Here is a 15,280-nt window from a genome sequence, read left to right as displayed (position 1 = left end):
TATGAAAGGAATGTGTGTGAACTTATCCCATTTTAAAGCTCCAACAAACAAAAGTTTCTGCTCAGTGTCCCCATCTGTTTATAGGGACCATGTGTCATTTCTCCAATTCACGACTCCACAATGCTTCAGATATTGAGCCTTAACAGGCCTACTTTATGCCTCTATATTATGTATGGTGTTTATGCAAATGCAACGGTGACAGTGAGCAAAAACCTTTGATCTACGGCTTCTTTGTGTCTGGGACATTTAATGTGGCAAAAGCATCAAGAATCTAATGGGAAAACAGAATCAGGAATGCAGCGTTGAGATTGTAAATGGAATCCAGGAACCTGATAACTTCGCCTGCGATGTAAATTAAGAGCTGATATTCTGCCTCCTGCCTCAGAAACCCGTATTTTTGTAAGGTTAATGACTGTATCCGCACAGAATTGGTTGTGCCATTACTGCAAAACAAGTTCTTTGATGATGAGATAACACATCAAGATTGTCATTTCCGCCCAATTAAAGAATTATAAAGCTTTTAGTAAGGGAGTTGCTGAGCTGTCATAATAATAGGGTCTTCGCCTAAATCCATTCCTGTCTCATTCACCACTGCCTTGCAGTCGCTGCCAAGATCATAATTGCCAAAAAAAAAAATAAAAATAAATATCTGATCACTTTCTCCTTGAGTTTACTGGTTCATAAAGATGAAACAGTGATTGTGTTTTGAACAATAACCACATAACTGAAGAACTTTTACTGTTCCCTCTGGTTCTGCCAGGATATCAACGCAGGCAGTTAAAATCCCCTTAATCTAAAAAAATCTGGGTACAAATATTGTTCTACTGAGTCTCTTAAAGGAGATTTTGCAGAGATTTTTTTTTTACATTTAGGTGTTTCTAGAGACATTATTTAGCATTCTTTTTTGCTGCAAAATTGATTTTATGACCACTGGCTGCACAGTGTACAAATTTTAATAATTTAGCTGCGGATTACTTTTAAAAGAAGAAAAGAATGGAATGTCTTGGATGAAATTCACCACATTCACCACAGCAGAGATGGTGGCACTCCAAATATTTTGGCTATCAAATGTTTCTGAAAACTCATACAGAATGTCACAATGTTGTGAACAAATTCTAAGTTTTATACATTATAAAACAGAATTATAAGAATGATGGATTGTAAAACAAATGATGTCAGTTTTATAGTTTGACTGCTGTACCATACAGACAGTACTAGTGATGGCCCATGAGCAACATGAGAAAGGGTGTGTCCCTATGCTGGTCTCATACAGCCCTTATGGGAAAAAAAACTGCACCCTTTGTTTCCGTCCAGATCTCAATTCCACTTCAAAGTGATCCTCCGCAAACACACAAAGCACGCTCTGAATAACACAAAAGACATAGTTTTGTATAAAAAAATTTCATTATTATTTATTCCTTTCAAAGCGCTCCTCTAAACTAAATCAGAATATACTCAAACACAAATAGCTTTGGCAAAAAGGTTTATTTTATTCCTCAGACTACAGTGTCAAGGTAAACACAAGCTCTCTGTGTGTTTTATTAAGCTATGTGCCCTCATCCTCCAGTGAGTCATCCTTTGATTTCCATTTCTAAAGGTGCCATTTTAAAACCAGATGCTACAGGAAAGACAGAGGCTTTCTGGGGGGGGGCTGCCTGTGGATTTATAAAACAAATTAAACTCTGATCTTAAGCAGATTTACTGAAAGGTAATACCTAGGTATACAGACACATGTCAGCAACAATACAACTGTTAAATCATGCGCGTTGACTGTATTAAGAACACTCTGCCAGTTAAAAGCTCAAGGTGGAGGGATGAATTCTGCTGTGGGGAGCAATGCTGGTTAGGATGGGTGTCTAGAGAGCCTGCTGACCCATTGGTGTGAAAAGCTTATCCCACACCTCCACCTTCATGATGGCTTTGCCAAGGGGACACATGGTGGCTTTGATATCTAGGTAGTTGCCCACATAATTAATTCCCGACCCGTTTGCTTCTTCCCTGATAAACCCATGCTCCTGCTGGTTCTTCTCGTAGTACATTTCTTTGTACAAATCCTTATCACAGTTGCGGCCCTTCTTATAGATGCCCACCGCGAACCAGTTTTTGTACAGGTTGTAGTCCCAGGGGATTGAGAACATGATGGCCAGAGTCTCAATGTAGTCATTCTGCTGACCGCTCAAAAAGGTCGTAGGTCAGCACGCCAACACTGCCGGTCGCTTTGCCGCTGGATTTGGAAAAAGTGCAAACCTCTGTCTTAAGAGGGCGCACTGTGGGCTGAGGTGGGTTGTATGCCTCCCCATTCTCAAGGTACACCCTAAACAAACAGATACATACATTAGATGTATGTTTCTGGATTTACAGCATATAATACATTTCATATCGTACAAGTCTGGGAATTCATAACTCCAACACCGTCAGGGCTTACTTGGGGTTGATGAGGCAGTAGTTGTTGGTGATATTTGTGATTTCAATGGTAACACTCCTCTTGCTGCTCACATCGGCTGCTACAGCTTCAGCTGACTCAGTCATGTTGCAATGGCTGTGAGATTTGCTTTTTAAAACAAAAGTAATTAAGGCATCAACCAGCTGAACCACACAACATCACAGCTGTGGACTAGCACTTCATAACCCGCCTAAACACACTGGGAATCATGAAAATCACACTTATTACAATTTAGAACAACCTCCCAACCTCTGCTCTGCTGACAAACTGTACTGACGTTACGCTGACCTTCAAAAGCACATAAAGGCTGGCACTGAGTATGAGCGATGCATTTCAGAGGCTAATGAGATTTCAAAGCAGTTGTGGAGAGTCAGAGAATGGCTTCAGACTCTCTTTGCCTCATTAGAGAGTGTACCTTCAATTACAGAACTAGGCACCATACAGTAATGAAGTTAGAGTGAAAACACTAGAGAAAATGATCACCCCTTTCATCAACAGATACGAGATACAAATCAAACAAATGCACCAGCAGGCTTCTATAAGCTTCCAATAATTGCTTTTTTTTTCTTAAGAGTCATGCGCTAATGAGCCATTCTCTGTACTGACTCTAATCAAAGTCTTTTATTTTCTAAATGTTTCAAACAACTTACCTGTTGAGAATGTCTGTTGGTGCTCCCAAATCCCCAAATGGGAAACTTTACCTGAAAGGGAGCTGCCCTGAAAGGGACGTGGTTTTTTTTAAAAACAAGGACGTATGCCATCAACTAGGAAACCCTCCCACTTGCAACCCAATCCCAGTTAGGCTGTGCCTCCCCTCCTTTAGCACACATTTCCCAGCAAGAAATGGCCCGCATGAAAAGACGACTATGACAGTAAGTATTCCTGTGTTTTTCCCCTCTGGAATAAAACAACCACACCCTAATCTGCTGTTTCCAGCAGTTTCCTACTGGGTCCCAACCTGTTTGGTAAGGTGGGATCTGACTGATGTGGTTTGGAAACCTCATTCCCATCACATTGTGTAACAGATAATAAAGCAAACAAAACGAGTTAAGACACACATCTATGGAGCAACTTTTCTCCTGTCCTTTCTTTTGTTGAACCTCTTGCATTCCAAATGCCACACAGAAGCTGCACGAAGATGGAAGAGTCGTACAGCCAGTGAAGAGCAATATTGTTATCTTGACAATTAAAAAAACATCAATGCAGATATTCCATCTGTTGCTACTCTTTAGAATTGGATGGATCCAGCTAAGAGATTAAAAAATGATTACTGTTCATCAGTAATAATGAAAGAATACTGAATGAAAACATATTCTACACAAAGTGACACAAGCATTGCATTTTAATGTTTTATTACCATAATCAAACAATAGGGAGTGTATGATGTACATAAGCCCAAGGAATAAGCTAATGGAGAATCAATGAGCTGGCTGTCAGATATTGATATCTTTCAGCAGACACAAAATACAGATGACAGCAAAATCAGTCTTCCTCTCCTCTGGATGATTTTCTGGATGACAACATGTAATAGTAGTCAAATCAAATGAAGTTTATTTATTCTGTGGGTACAAAAGTACAAAAAAACAAAAAAACAAAACAGCCCATCAGTACACACTAACGACCCATTTTATCGTAGAGCTCCACTTTAACAATGGCCCTGCCGATAGTAGACATCGTAGCCCTCAAATCAACATATGTTGCTTTATATTCCAGCCCAGAGCCATTTGTGTCAGAGCGGGTGAAGTTACTGAGGTCTTTCCCGTCATACAGCTGGTCGTACAGATGTTTGTCACAGGCACGGGAAGTCTCGACCACGCCGATGGCAAGCCGGTTCTTGTACAGGTTGTGGTCAAAGGGCACGGAGAACATGATGGCCATGCGCTCAGAGCAAACCCGGCTCTGCATATGGAACAGGTCGTAGGTCAGCAGGCCAACAGCGCCAGTGGCCGTGTTGTCGTCCTTGGTGAAGGAGCACACTTCAGTCTTGGTGGTGCGCACTGTGGGCTGGGGCGGGTGGTGACAGAAGCCACTCCGCATGTACACCCTGCGCAGGAGAGCAAGAGACAAAACCCTTACCATCACTACTAATCAGCTGACAACTTTCATGCCACACTTTTGATGAAAAAGCACAGTTTTGGAAGTTTTGTGGAGATTGTCAGTGTACTTTTTGAGTGCTGGGCTTTCCAGGGTGAAACACCTTAAGGTGATGGATGGAGTGTGACTGTGAAGTACTGCTGTGGACTTCTAAGCAACAGTGAGTGTACCTGCGTGCGATGTGCAATGAGGCGGTTTGTGTCAACTGCATGATGGATAGGTGGATGTTCTCAGCAAAGTGATGTCACACATGAAAACCACCCATCCAAGATATGGTCTGTCCTGCCACAGCTATATAAATGTAGAGGCATGGCATAAATTCCAATAGACATGGGTAATTTTTATTTATTCTACTGCTTTATTTTTCATTTTCCCTTTGAATCTGAAACAGAAGAAACTGACAGATTGCACTGTTGTGAAATAGGTGGTAAAACAAAACTAAGCATTTATTTATGTTATATAATACTATGAGATTTCATTTCCATCAACACTGAGCATTACTTGTAATTAAATACAGTATAACCTAATTGAACTGACATAGAATTTTTATGCTGGTGCTTCTTCTGTGACTATTAAAGCAAAGAGAAGATAGTTCATTTTTCTGGATGTTTGTGGTATCAAGATACTGACTTGGAGCTGTAATACGGCACTGTAATCTCAAAAGCACTTCAAGGCACTGCATTAATGTGTTTTCCTGGAACAAGTCAAACCTGAGTATACACTGAGATCGTGAGAAAAACAAGTGCTAATGCAGGTAACTGCTAACCTGCACCACCTCCAATATAGAGAAAAAAGGCAATGAAAATGAATTAAGCATAACTTTTTTTCATGAACTGCAAATGTGGGAAGACCTCATCACAGGTGCTTAAACACAAACACAAGATAATTCATAAAGATAATTCATAAAGGCAGTAGAGTAAGCAGCATCACTCTTTTCATCTTTACATGGTATGAGATCATTCATTGATTTGTATTTTTCTACAGTAAACACTCTTCTTTCTTTGTTACAATATGTATAAATACATTCACAGACTTACTTGGGGTTGATGAGGCAGTAGCTACCGCTGACATTGGTTATTTCTATGGTGCAGTTTCTGTTGGTGGTGAGAGTGGCTGACACAGCCTCTGCGGTTTCTGGCATCTTTGGCTGCAAGAGGGACAGGACTAAAAGCTTTTAGCAGCATATTCACAAAGAGGTCACCATTCAGCAGGTATTGTAAAGTACAGTAAAAAGATATGTTGCTTTTATACCACAGATGTGAAGAAAAAACAGTCCATAGGCCATTTTGGGTCAAAAGAAAAAAGCAACTTTTAATTGTTTAAAAAGTCAAATCAAGCTGAATCTTCTGATCAATTACAAAGGTCCTGAAGCAATGTAGTAATGTCAGTACATACTCTGTATATATCAAATGTGAACATAGAAAGAACTGTTCTTAATCTGAGAGAACTGAGAAAAAGTTTTTCTACACGATGACCAAAACATAAATCACAGTTAACTTATAATCTTGCTATAAGGAAGAGTAATTATATTCACCTTTTGGAGTTAAATGCCTGGGTTGTGTTGGACAGCAGCGTCAAATTTCTTGTTCTCGGATCCTGCACAGAGGTGGAGAGAGTCTCCCCTGTGAGATTACGCCTCCACAGAGCTTGTTCCAACACAAGCACAGGCGTGTCCACAATGAAATGAGCATACAGCGTCCCTTATGGAAAACTATCACAAAAGAAAGCACTTGGACTATCAATAATACCCAATTATCACAATATATGGTAAATATTATCAATAATGCTAATTATGTGAATCATTAAACTAAATGTGTTTGTCAGACAATATTTCTATGTCAGCATGTCTTCACATTGCACATGGGTGGTATTAATATCACCTTTATATCCTGAAGGATTAAAGACTTAAGGGGATTTCAAGAAAATTACTTTACCTCACTAAAGTGCAACTTCATGCAGCACACTGTTACAAAATCTCATCAGATTATTTCTGTAGTTTTATTTAATGTTCTTCAGTTATTTCATTACATATGAGATCAAATTTAATTGATCTATTTCCAGAATTTTTCTATGAACTCATTTACTTGCTCCTAAGGGACCCCTTGGAGCTCAGAACATGTATTTCATAAAGATCCTTATAGAGCATACCATGTTCTGACTTGTTTAAAATGAGACTACAGTCTCCAGGGCATTGCTCAACTGTTTGCTTGTTGTTGTTGCAGGTGATAGCTAGCGACAGATTCCTCTGGAAACCTCCCTGCATCAGTCACACATTTCAACACACTGTCTGACTCTCATATCACTAATTCTTTTACTGCCAACTCTGCTCCCACTGGAGTGTGGAGTAGAGGAGACACTCCCTTCTTCCATGTAACTTACAAAAACAATGTATTATGTAACACAGCACCGTACAGCGCAGTGTTATATTTATCCCTGAGATTATAGGGCCCCTGGATCTTCCCAATTAAGTATGTTTTGCAAACTTTGTGTGTTTTGAGATCTGTTCATTATTCCACCAACCAATTCAAGTAATATTATGGCAGCTGTTCTCTTCCATACATAAGGCGCCTGGAACTTGACTTAAATCCTTCAACTTCAGTGCTTGAAGTCACCAGATGGCACCAAACATGCATTTGCAAAAATACATTTGCACTACAGAGAATTTGTCAGTAAATGTTTGCTATCTGATGGTTAGCCAGTGACCATGGCAGAGAATCTCTTACAAAAATCACATATTCAGCATGCCCTTCATTATGTCCTGTGGAGAGGGCATAGCTGTATTCAGATAGTCATGGGTGCAAAAACTATACTGTACTTAAAGAGCTATATAAGTCTGATGGAAAGGAATTTTAAAAAGTTTATATAAACAGTCACATGATAGTGTAACACATGAAAGAAATGAAACCTCAGCAGGATTTGTGAAGCTTTTTCTGAGACAAACTAATGTAAACCAAATGATCATTGAAATCTTGCTACAACGAATACAGGCTCATAAAGCAGATTTGTGAATCAGCATGGAGTCTGAGTTGTCCCAAAATCACAGCTGTACAGAGGATAAACCCCTTTGACATGACCTCTCCTCTGCTGCCACCCTCAGGATAAACTTTACATCTTTTCATTCGATTTGTGCTCATACTGTTGTCTAGGAATAAAATAGGAATAAAATCTAATCATTTTTAACCACACTTTTGAAAATATTTTAGAGTAGCTGAGGTATCAATATTTCATCCATTTCTTTGTAGAGAAAGACAGAATCAAAAATCTTGACTAGTGTCTTTTGAACTGTAGTTTACAGGATCTGAAATGACACACACATAAACACAAAAACAACTTTTCCTTCTTTTCTAATTTGCACACAGAGTATGGAGGATGGGCTCTTCCATCCTGCAACACATGATAACCCCTTTAGTAACAAACAAATACTATCATCATCAGCTGATTTATGTCAGAATGGAGCAAAGCTTCTTCCTTATTTTAAGTTGGTCTGTTAAATGTAATCACACTATAGTGTTATCTTTGTGGGTTCTGAGAAAAGTCAGTAAGAGGCAATTAAGCAGGTGACAAAAGGACAGAATATCAGTAATCTCTATTCATAGGTTACTAAGGCTTTTAAAGTATTATGATGACAAAGATAAATGTACGCTGAAGATGAACCAAATGTAATTACAGTGGCTGTGGTATCAGTATCTCAGCCTCATGTCACTCAGGTCGCTTTTTTAGCCTGTTGGACGTTTTTGCTTTTTCACCCTCTCAGTCTGTCATATGAAAAGTGAGTGTCAGGTTAATGTTTTGTTGGAACTGACATGATAAATTCTTTTTGTCAGAAATCATATGATAGATTGTAGCAGCCATCATCAGCCCAAAGAGTTGAGAGTGAACAGATACAATATTTAACTAAATGCTACTGAACACTCCATTTCCATCAACATGCTTGTTTACTCTTTTGCCTATTCAGCCTTGATTAAACAGTAAAGTGAAATATTGTGTCAGCATGTTGTCACCAGCAAAGGTTTTACTGCGCTGAAAATAGCTGAGCCATGACCTGCAAATTTATGTGTACAATGGGAAAACTGCTTTAAAATCAACACCTTGTTGGAAATATTATTGTTTGCTTTACAGCCATTTGTGTGATAAATGCAATACACCTCAACAATCAAAGACAAGCCTTTAACCCATTAGCATACTTTGTATAAACGGTTGTTAGGGTGAAAACAGTCAAATGCAAGCTTACATGTAGAAATACGAAGTTAAGAGGACAAAAGGTGGCGCATTCAGTAGGTCATCATCTCTAAATACAACATACAACATACAACATACAAGAAGTTACAGTGGTGGTCACACCACAAAGTGATATTTGCTCGTCCTCACAAAACAGGTGGAACTGGAAGATGTGGTTGGTTATAGCTGGTAAGCAAAGCATTAACTCACTACTTCTAGTCACAGTAACGCCTCATGTTTTTTTTCCCCTACTTTACTGACAATTTGTTGAATAAAAAGTTATGGAAGAAGGAAAATAAACCTCTCTGAGCTAACAAACTCGCAAACAGTCCATTAGCAAACAAATTAGCTTAGCAACTCAACTCTGCTGCCAAAAGGACAACAAGTTTATTCAAAAGACATATTTTGACCATCGACTCTTGCCTCATAATTGTCTGCGAGCCATTCCGTTATGAAACAGTTTTTACTCCAACAGCAAAACATGGTGATTTAAATTCTTTGGATATTGCATCTTTATACATCCTGACGTGACCAGGTCGGAACAGCTAAATGATATATATATATCCACCGAGACTGATTAATAGGCAATGAGAAGCAGGTGTGTAGGCAAGTCATGTATCAGGTGACAGACTGGGGACAACTGGTGGGCAGGTATAGAATAGCATGTCTGAAACTGCAGGAGCTGGTAATAAACAGCAAGATGAATCACTTAGTGGCATCAGATGTAGAGGAGAAGGAATGGGGAGGCATGGAGCAGCCTCCTCCACTCATTTGTATCAGGAAAGTCAAATATTATATGTGCCAAGTATATCACTGAAAAAAAGATCAGCATCAGAATTTCAATACCCAAAGGTGATAAGCTTAAAATTAGCGTGAACTCACTAATTTTTGTCAGGATATTAACTCTCAGTTTAAATTAATTATTCTGTTACCTTTAACATCACCTATAACTTTTAATGGAACACTCTTTTTTTGTTACAAAACACACATGCACACACTCATGCACACAAATTAAACATACACATCACATATGCATATTTGAACATATCTATAGGAATTCCCTGCTGATGATGATTATTATTGTTATTTTTATGAAACAATTTTACATTTTACTAAACTTACCATAAATTGTTATCATTAAGAGCATAACTATCTTGACAATTACTGACTGTATGTGTTTTTTTTATTTTTGTGTTTTTTTTTTTCCAAAAGATGCCTCCTGGATCTCTTGTCCATTATCAGACACACACCAGTCATCCAATGCTTGATATCTGGTTTTGTTTTGACCTTTTCCCAGAACCAAATGCTTTCACTTCCAAATGTGATATCGACATTATGGACCTCTGGGATTTAGAATTGGCCACTTAGGACGTGTGAAAACAACTATGATCGTAAATTGCTCCTCCGGCGCTAGCTGAGGCAGATGTGCCAGACCGATTTTAGATTGATATGACTTTGTACCTCTAAATATGCATTAAAAATGTTCAGCATGCACCGGTGCTTACACTGCTACTGCTCTTTCTTGGATTGTGTGTGTAGTCTGTTCAGCAATCAGTAACTACATCAAAGATTTAAATGTTTTTTACAAAATATAGTAATTGAAGAGCGAGCACACAACCAGCCTTGCTACAGTTAAACACTAACACCATTTGAGGTATGAACACATTCATGTTTCATCCCATTATAACCTGTTGTCAGCACTGCATATGAAGTTAACCACTTTGCAGCTCTAATTATGTGTAAAATCTGTGACTTTTCTCCCTGTTGAGGGTACACTGTGGTTCTGTCTTTATCTGTTTGTCTCTGCTATTATACCGGATGACAACTGTTTTCCTGACGCAATGAGTTCAACTGACACCAAACATTTTATAGAACAGTGTCCATCCCAAGCTGACATCTTATGTGTACATAATTCAATTCACATACCAGCTCACTGGCTCATGTTCCACATTTTTTATGTTTATGTAGGAAGACAGATTCAGAGTACAGAACACAGGTTCACACATCTGTGCTTGAAGTGTGATGGACCCCAGGCGACCCCGCTAAAGATTATCCACCTCTACCCACCCCATCAGGACCAATTCTGTTCCCACAACTGCAAATTACTTGTGAGGCCATTTGCAGCTCTGACCAGACACCAAATAATGTCTGGTGTTTACATTCAAAATCAATCAAAGACCAGGAAGGCAGAAGATGAGAGTGGATTCACAAGTAACTAGTAATGGTCCTGGAGGACCCTGCTACAGGTCACTCAGGCTCCACTTGCAACACGGGGCTGCAACCCTCACTTTAAATATCTGAGTCCCTGTTGCTTGTTCTACCTGAGTTCTCTTATCTTTCCCCAAATTGAGCTAGTTTTCCAGCTTTATGTAACATTTTAAGTACAACAGCAAGGAAACACTAATACTACAAATCCATGGAAACTTGAAAGAACATACAGAACCTGATGGGAGAAAATGAGCAAATGAAAAGGGTAAGTCACTGTGGTGTCTTTGTTTCAAGAATGCAGTATTATATTACAGTTTTGTTTCAAAGATCTGAGGAAAACATAATACAGTTTACTACAGTCATGATTATAATTTGGAATATTGTGTGACTGTGTTGATACTACCACTACTACTACTACTGCTATTGCTACTTCTACTACCAATAATAATAATAAAATTGTGATTACTCCATTAACTTTCTGGGAAAAATGAGAGAGATTTACTTACATCTCAAAAATGTGAACAGATAAATAGAGATAATAGAAAATAAAACAGAATAACATTTTCTCCATTAATGAGTCAGAGCTAACAGTAACAGCAGCTTATTTCAATACTCCTTTGGAAGAAACAATGATTCAGATATGTGCATGCATGTTCTATGTTAATCTACAAAACTAGAAATGCAATTTATAGGTGATCTACACACATTATAAACAGTGGCCTGCTTCACTTAAATAAAGGTACTGCTGTTGTTGTTGTTTCAGACAGACTGCTACCTATTTGTGTTTGTGACAAAACATAAAACAAAACTTATTTCATTTTAACAAAGTCCATTATATATGTTTTATTTTAGGTTTTTATGTGGCAAGTTTATTACACCGCACTTAAATGAGGTATTTAAGTGCTGCTTGAAACAATGCACACAGATGAGCTGTCATCACACTCTCATTGACACTGCTAATCATACTATCAAAAAATATTTAATATTTAATATTTAATATTTATAGGGCATTCAACAGCAGTAAATTTAACAGCTGCACATGTTAACCTTTTATTTTAGCAGTTTCTTTTGAGCTTGAACAGATAATAATAACCACAGAGGGAGAAATTCATCGTCATCAAGAATTGATTCTTTTCATTCATTTCCTGCTTACACAAGATGACCACTTCAGAACGTCTAATAAAACCCTGCCTGCTTAGTTCAAGGCAGCATTGCTCAAGATTTTATGATGAAGAGCCATGTACACTCTCTCGTAAAAATGTAATGTAAAATTCCAGACAATCAGTTAAGCTAGAGATCCAATCACTGAATACAAATAGCCCTTTTTTATATATCATATTATTGCTGCATAAACTCTTACAATTTCATCATCCTTGAGAATGGGAGATTCTGATTAATCCCTTCAGTCATCCAAATGGTCTTCAAAGGTAAAGGTGCTCAAACGTGTGGTAATGGGTAGGGGTGTGTGGGGGGGGGTTGCTGGGGGATTATGCAAACTTCAGAGTGATTAATTTTGGCCTGAGACGTATCTCCAGTGATGGTAGCTGGGAGAGGAGCATATTGATTGATTGCTGCAGGGGGCGCGGGGTTCTGCACATTTACTTTTTGATGAATAGGCTGTCACGGCCACGAACAACCAAATATGGCCCCGTAAATGAATGTTTAAGCGATTATGGTATAAGTGTAAATATTACACATCCATTAAGGAGGATTACATTTGGTGCCACTTTGAAGAGGGGAGGAAATAAAAGGGACAAGACCGCAGAATATCCCACAGCAGAGTAGGTGCATGGAGAAATGTGGCTTTAATCTGCATGTATAATGTTTTAGAATTCTAAATAGGAAAGTCCTTGACATTAATCTGTGTGTGTGTGTGCGTCCATGCATACATGCGAGTGTGTATGTTTATGTGGGCCGGTGTGTGTTTTGAAGAGGGCAAGGACTGAAGATGGGGGCTTTAAGTTGACAGAGCATGCCAGTGCATCTGCCCGCTCAAATTACCACGCGATAAAACACATCTGGGGTGTTGCACTGGAGGTGAGAGTGGGAATAAACGCCTGCTTCAAAGATGATTTGTGCTCAGCACGGATTAATTCCCCCACCTAAGAAAAATCAATAGCACTGTGTGCAATAGGAATACATTTGTGTCACCTCTTGGGGACAAGGAAGTGAAAACAGCTCAGAAGCAGGTTTAGACAATACACATCAAACTGACTAAAACCCAGCCAACAACTAAACTTGGTTAGAAGGCTCATTCTGGAGAGCTGCCAGTAATTAAGGACTCTCTCTCTTTGTCTCCTTCTCTCTAACTCTCTCCATCTCACAGCTCAATGTGAATTAAATACATTTTTCCAAAATAGCACTTGTGTAATCTTTAACTTTTGAAGCATCAGCATTTGATCACTCAAAATATGCAAATATATTCACCATATTCATCATTCATTGTTCGAGTAAGTACTTTCCATCTCATTTTTGGCACTCAGTCCTCAACATTCGACCCTTATATCAGCAATGTAATTAAATGGGAGACGGGCTATTTTGCTTGATTTATAATTATTGCAGAGCATACTTTATGTGTTTAAACTCACACATGGATGCCTGTGAACACAATGCACTGCTGGAGAGCGGCTCACGCATACTGTACGTACAGTATACATACACATTGTGAGTGACTCAAAGAGATACTGATTCCAAACACAAACAGAAATTCCACTGGGAGACACCCAGTATGCATTTGTGTGTGTGTGTGTGTGTGTGTGTGTGTGTGTGTGTGTGTTTTTTTTTTCTCTCAACAGTATGTCAAAAGACTGAAACAAAAACAAATCTGTTACCCTACAGCTCTGCTAATTGATGAATGTGAATACTTAATGCTTTTTCTGTCCTGTAACTGTTTGCTATACCTTCTGAAAAGCATCTTGACCTTTGCCCTTTGTGGCCACGTTATCTTTGGGACAATATCTGCGTTACACAAACATGTTGTACCGCAGAGTTTGCCATACATTTCCATATCCCCAGACACAGCGTCCTCATCCTCACATTGACTAAATGATAAACACCAGGGCCTCTGTTTGCTACTGATCTTCTGAAGAGAAGACAGACAGGAGATCAATAAGCTCCCCACCCTCCATCCCATCTGTAGGCATTGGCTTTTCTTCTGTTCAAACCCCCCTCCCAACCCTGCTCTTTCCTCAAATCGTCCCTCTGTCATCGCATCCTCCATCAGCCTTTGTGCATCCTCTCTTGACGGCTCGATCCTCTGCCTTTCACTCACACGCCCACAACCCTGTGCCGCCCTTCTTTCCGCCCCCACCTTCCTCTGCTCCGTCCTGCTTTATAAGAAATATAATCCCATTGATCCAAAACCCGATGGGAAGCGTTGATCTGTAAACAGACGAGTGCTCAATAAGAGCTGTCCAGTCCTCTAGAGAGGAGATGGAGGGATGGTGGGTGTTTGGGTTGGGTGGGGGTACCGGAGAGGTGGGCTGTGAGAGGAGGGGAGATGTGGTGGTGGTGGTGGTTGTGGTTGGGTGACAGAATCTGTGTGTCTTGGCATCATTTATCAGTTTTATTGCTTTCTTGTCTTGTTGGTGGACGCCATTGCCCCACACCTGGCCCCTCCAGCTCCCCGTAAACCTCGCTCCCTTTCCCGCCGCCGCCTCTCTTCGATCAAACTATGTTCTCCTCATGCAATTAAAAGTCAGCAGCTCAGGGTGAACAGATGAAAGGTGTGACATTTTGCTTTTGACTGACGATGAATTCAGAGTGACGGGCCGGACAGACGCATTCAGGCATGGATATGGATTTATTTTTTTCCCCTTATGTTCCCACACTCTCCCCACAACCCCTCCTCCGCGCCCACCTCCTGCTTTCCCTGCTGTCTTATTTTGCCTCTTCCTGAGGTGGTGGGGCCTTGCTGTAGGGGAGTGTGCCCCACACCCCACCTCATCCTAAATCATTACTTGACAGTTTAAAAGGGCACAAAGCAATGGATGGCTTTTTTTCTCTGCGTTTCCATGGTTATTTTCTTTCTCTTAACCCTTTCTCTTTTCTGCCTTTGATAAAGTGAGTGGGTCTCTCTGTACTTGCGCTGCCTCTGTGTCAAGGTCATTTGTCACTGAGAGAATGAGGCACAGACTCTCAAGCCAGACGGAGGGTTTTTTCGCTGGCTGATGTGTGATAGGTGCAAAATTAGGATTGTTTCAGGCCATTACATTTTTAGTACAAAGAGTCAGTGGTGTCATTTTAGTACCTCCGTACTCCAATACAGGATTTACCGCTTCCATCTAAACTGAACTTAGGTTAACCTGGACCATCGCG

General features: G+C 39.7%; 2 protein-coding genes across 3 annotated transcripts; both read right to left on the bottom strand.

The window, feature by feature from the left end:
• Positions 1–1,466: 1,466 nt before the first annotated feature.
• On the bottom strand, positions 1,467–3,265 carry apnl (actinoporin-like protein). The gene is given in 4 exon segments (XM_018702347.2): positions 1,467–2,171; positions 2,173–2,314; positions 2,426–2,551; positions 3,094–3,265. Coding segments are annotated over 3 exon segments (561 nt in total). The 5' UTR covers positions 2,530–2,551; positions 3,094–3,265; the 3' UTR covers positions 1,467–1,856.
• Positions 3,266–3,778: 513 nt separating this feature from the next.
• On the bottom strand, positions 3,779–6,231 carry LOC108901030 (uncharacterized). 2 transcript variants are annotated; one of them, XM_018702358.2, is made up of 3 exons: positions 6,072–6,231; positions 5,575–5,684; positions 3,779–4,487 (listed from the first exon to the last, which is right to left on the bottom strand). In XM_018702358.2, exons 2-3 carry the CDS (start codon positions 5,676–5,678, stop codon positions 4,058–4,060), a joined length of 534 nt encoding a protein of 177 aa, XP_018557874.1. In that variant the 5' UTR covers positions 5,679–5,684; positions 6,072–6,231; the 3' UTR covers positions 3,779–4,057. The 2 variants fall into 2 exon arrangements, with proteins under 2 accessions (XP_018557874.1, XP_050929961.1); XM_051074004.1 differs by having other exon boundaries at positions 5,575–5,701; positions 6,072–6,213.
• Positions 6,232–15,280: the final 9,049 nt, after the last annotated feature.

This window comes from Lates calcarifer, linkage group LG11, assembly GCF_001640805.2.
Source record: "Lates calcarifer isolate ASB-BC8 linkage group LG11, TLL_Latcal_v3, whole genome shotgun sequence".
Lineage (NCBI taxonomy): Eukaryota > Metazoa > Chordata > Actinopteri > Centropomidae > Lates > Lates calcarifer.
This window is presented reverse-complemented; position numbering and strand designations above follow the sequence as displayed.

What these genes read in the sequence shown, in the direction of transcription:
- LOC108901030 (XM_018702358.2), bottom strand. Translation starts at nt 5,678, where the DNA reads ATGCCAGAAACCGCAGAGGCTGTGTCAGCCACTCTCACCACCAACAGA. An exon ending in TACTGCCTCATCAACCCCAA is followed by an intron (nt 4,488 to 5,574) that starts GTAAGTCTGTGA and finishes TCTCCTGCGCAG; the next exon opens with GGTGTACATGCGGAGTGGCT.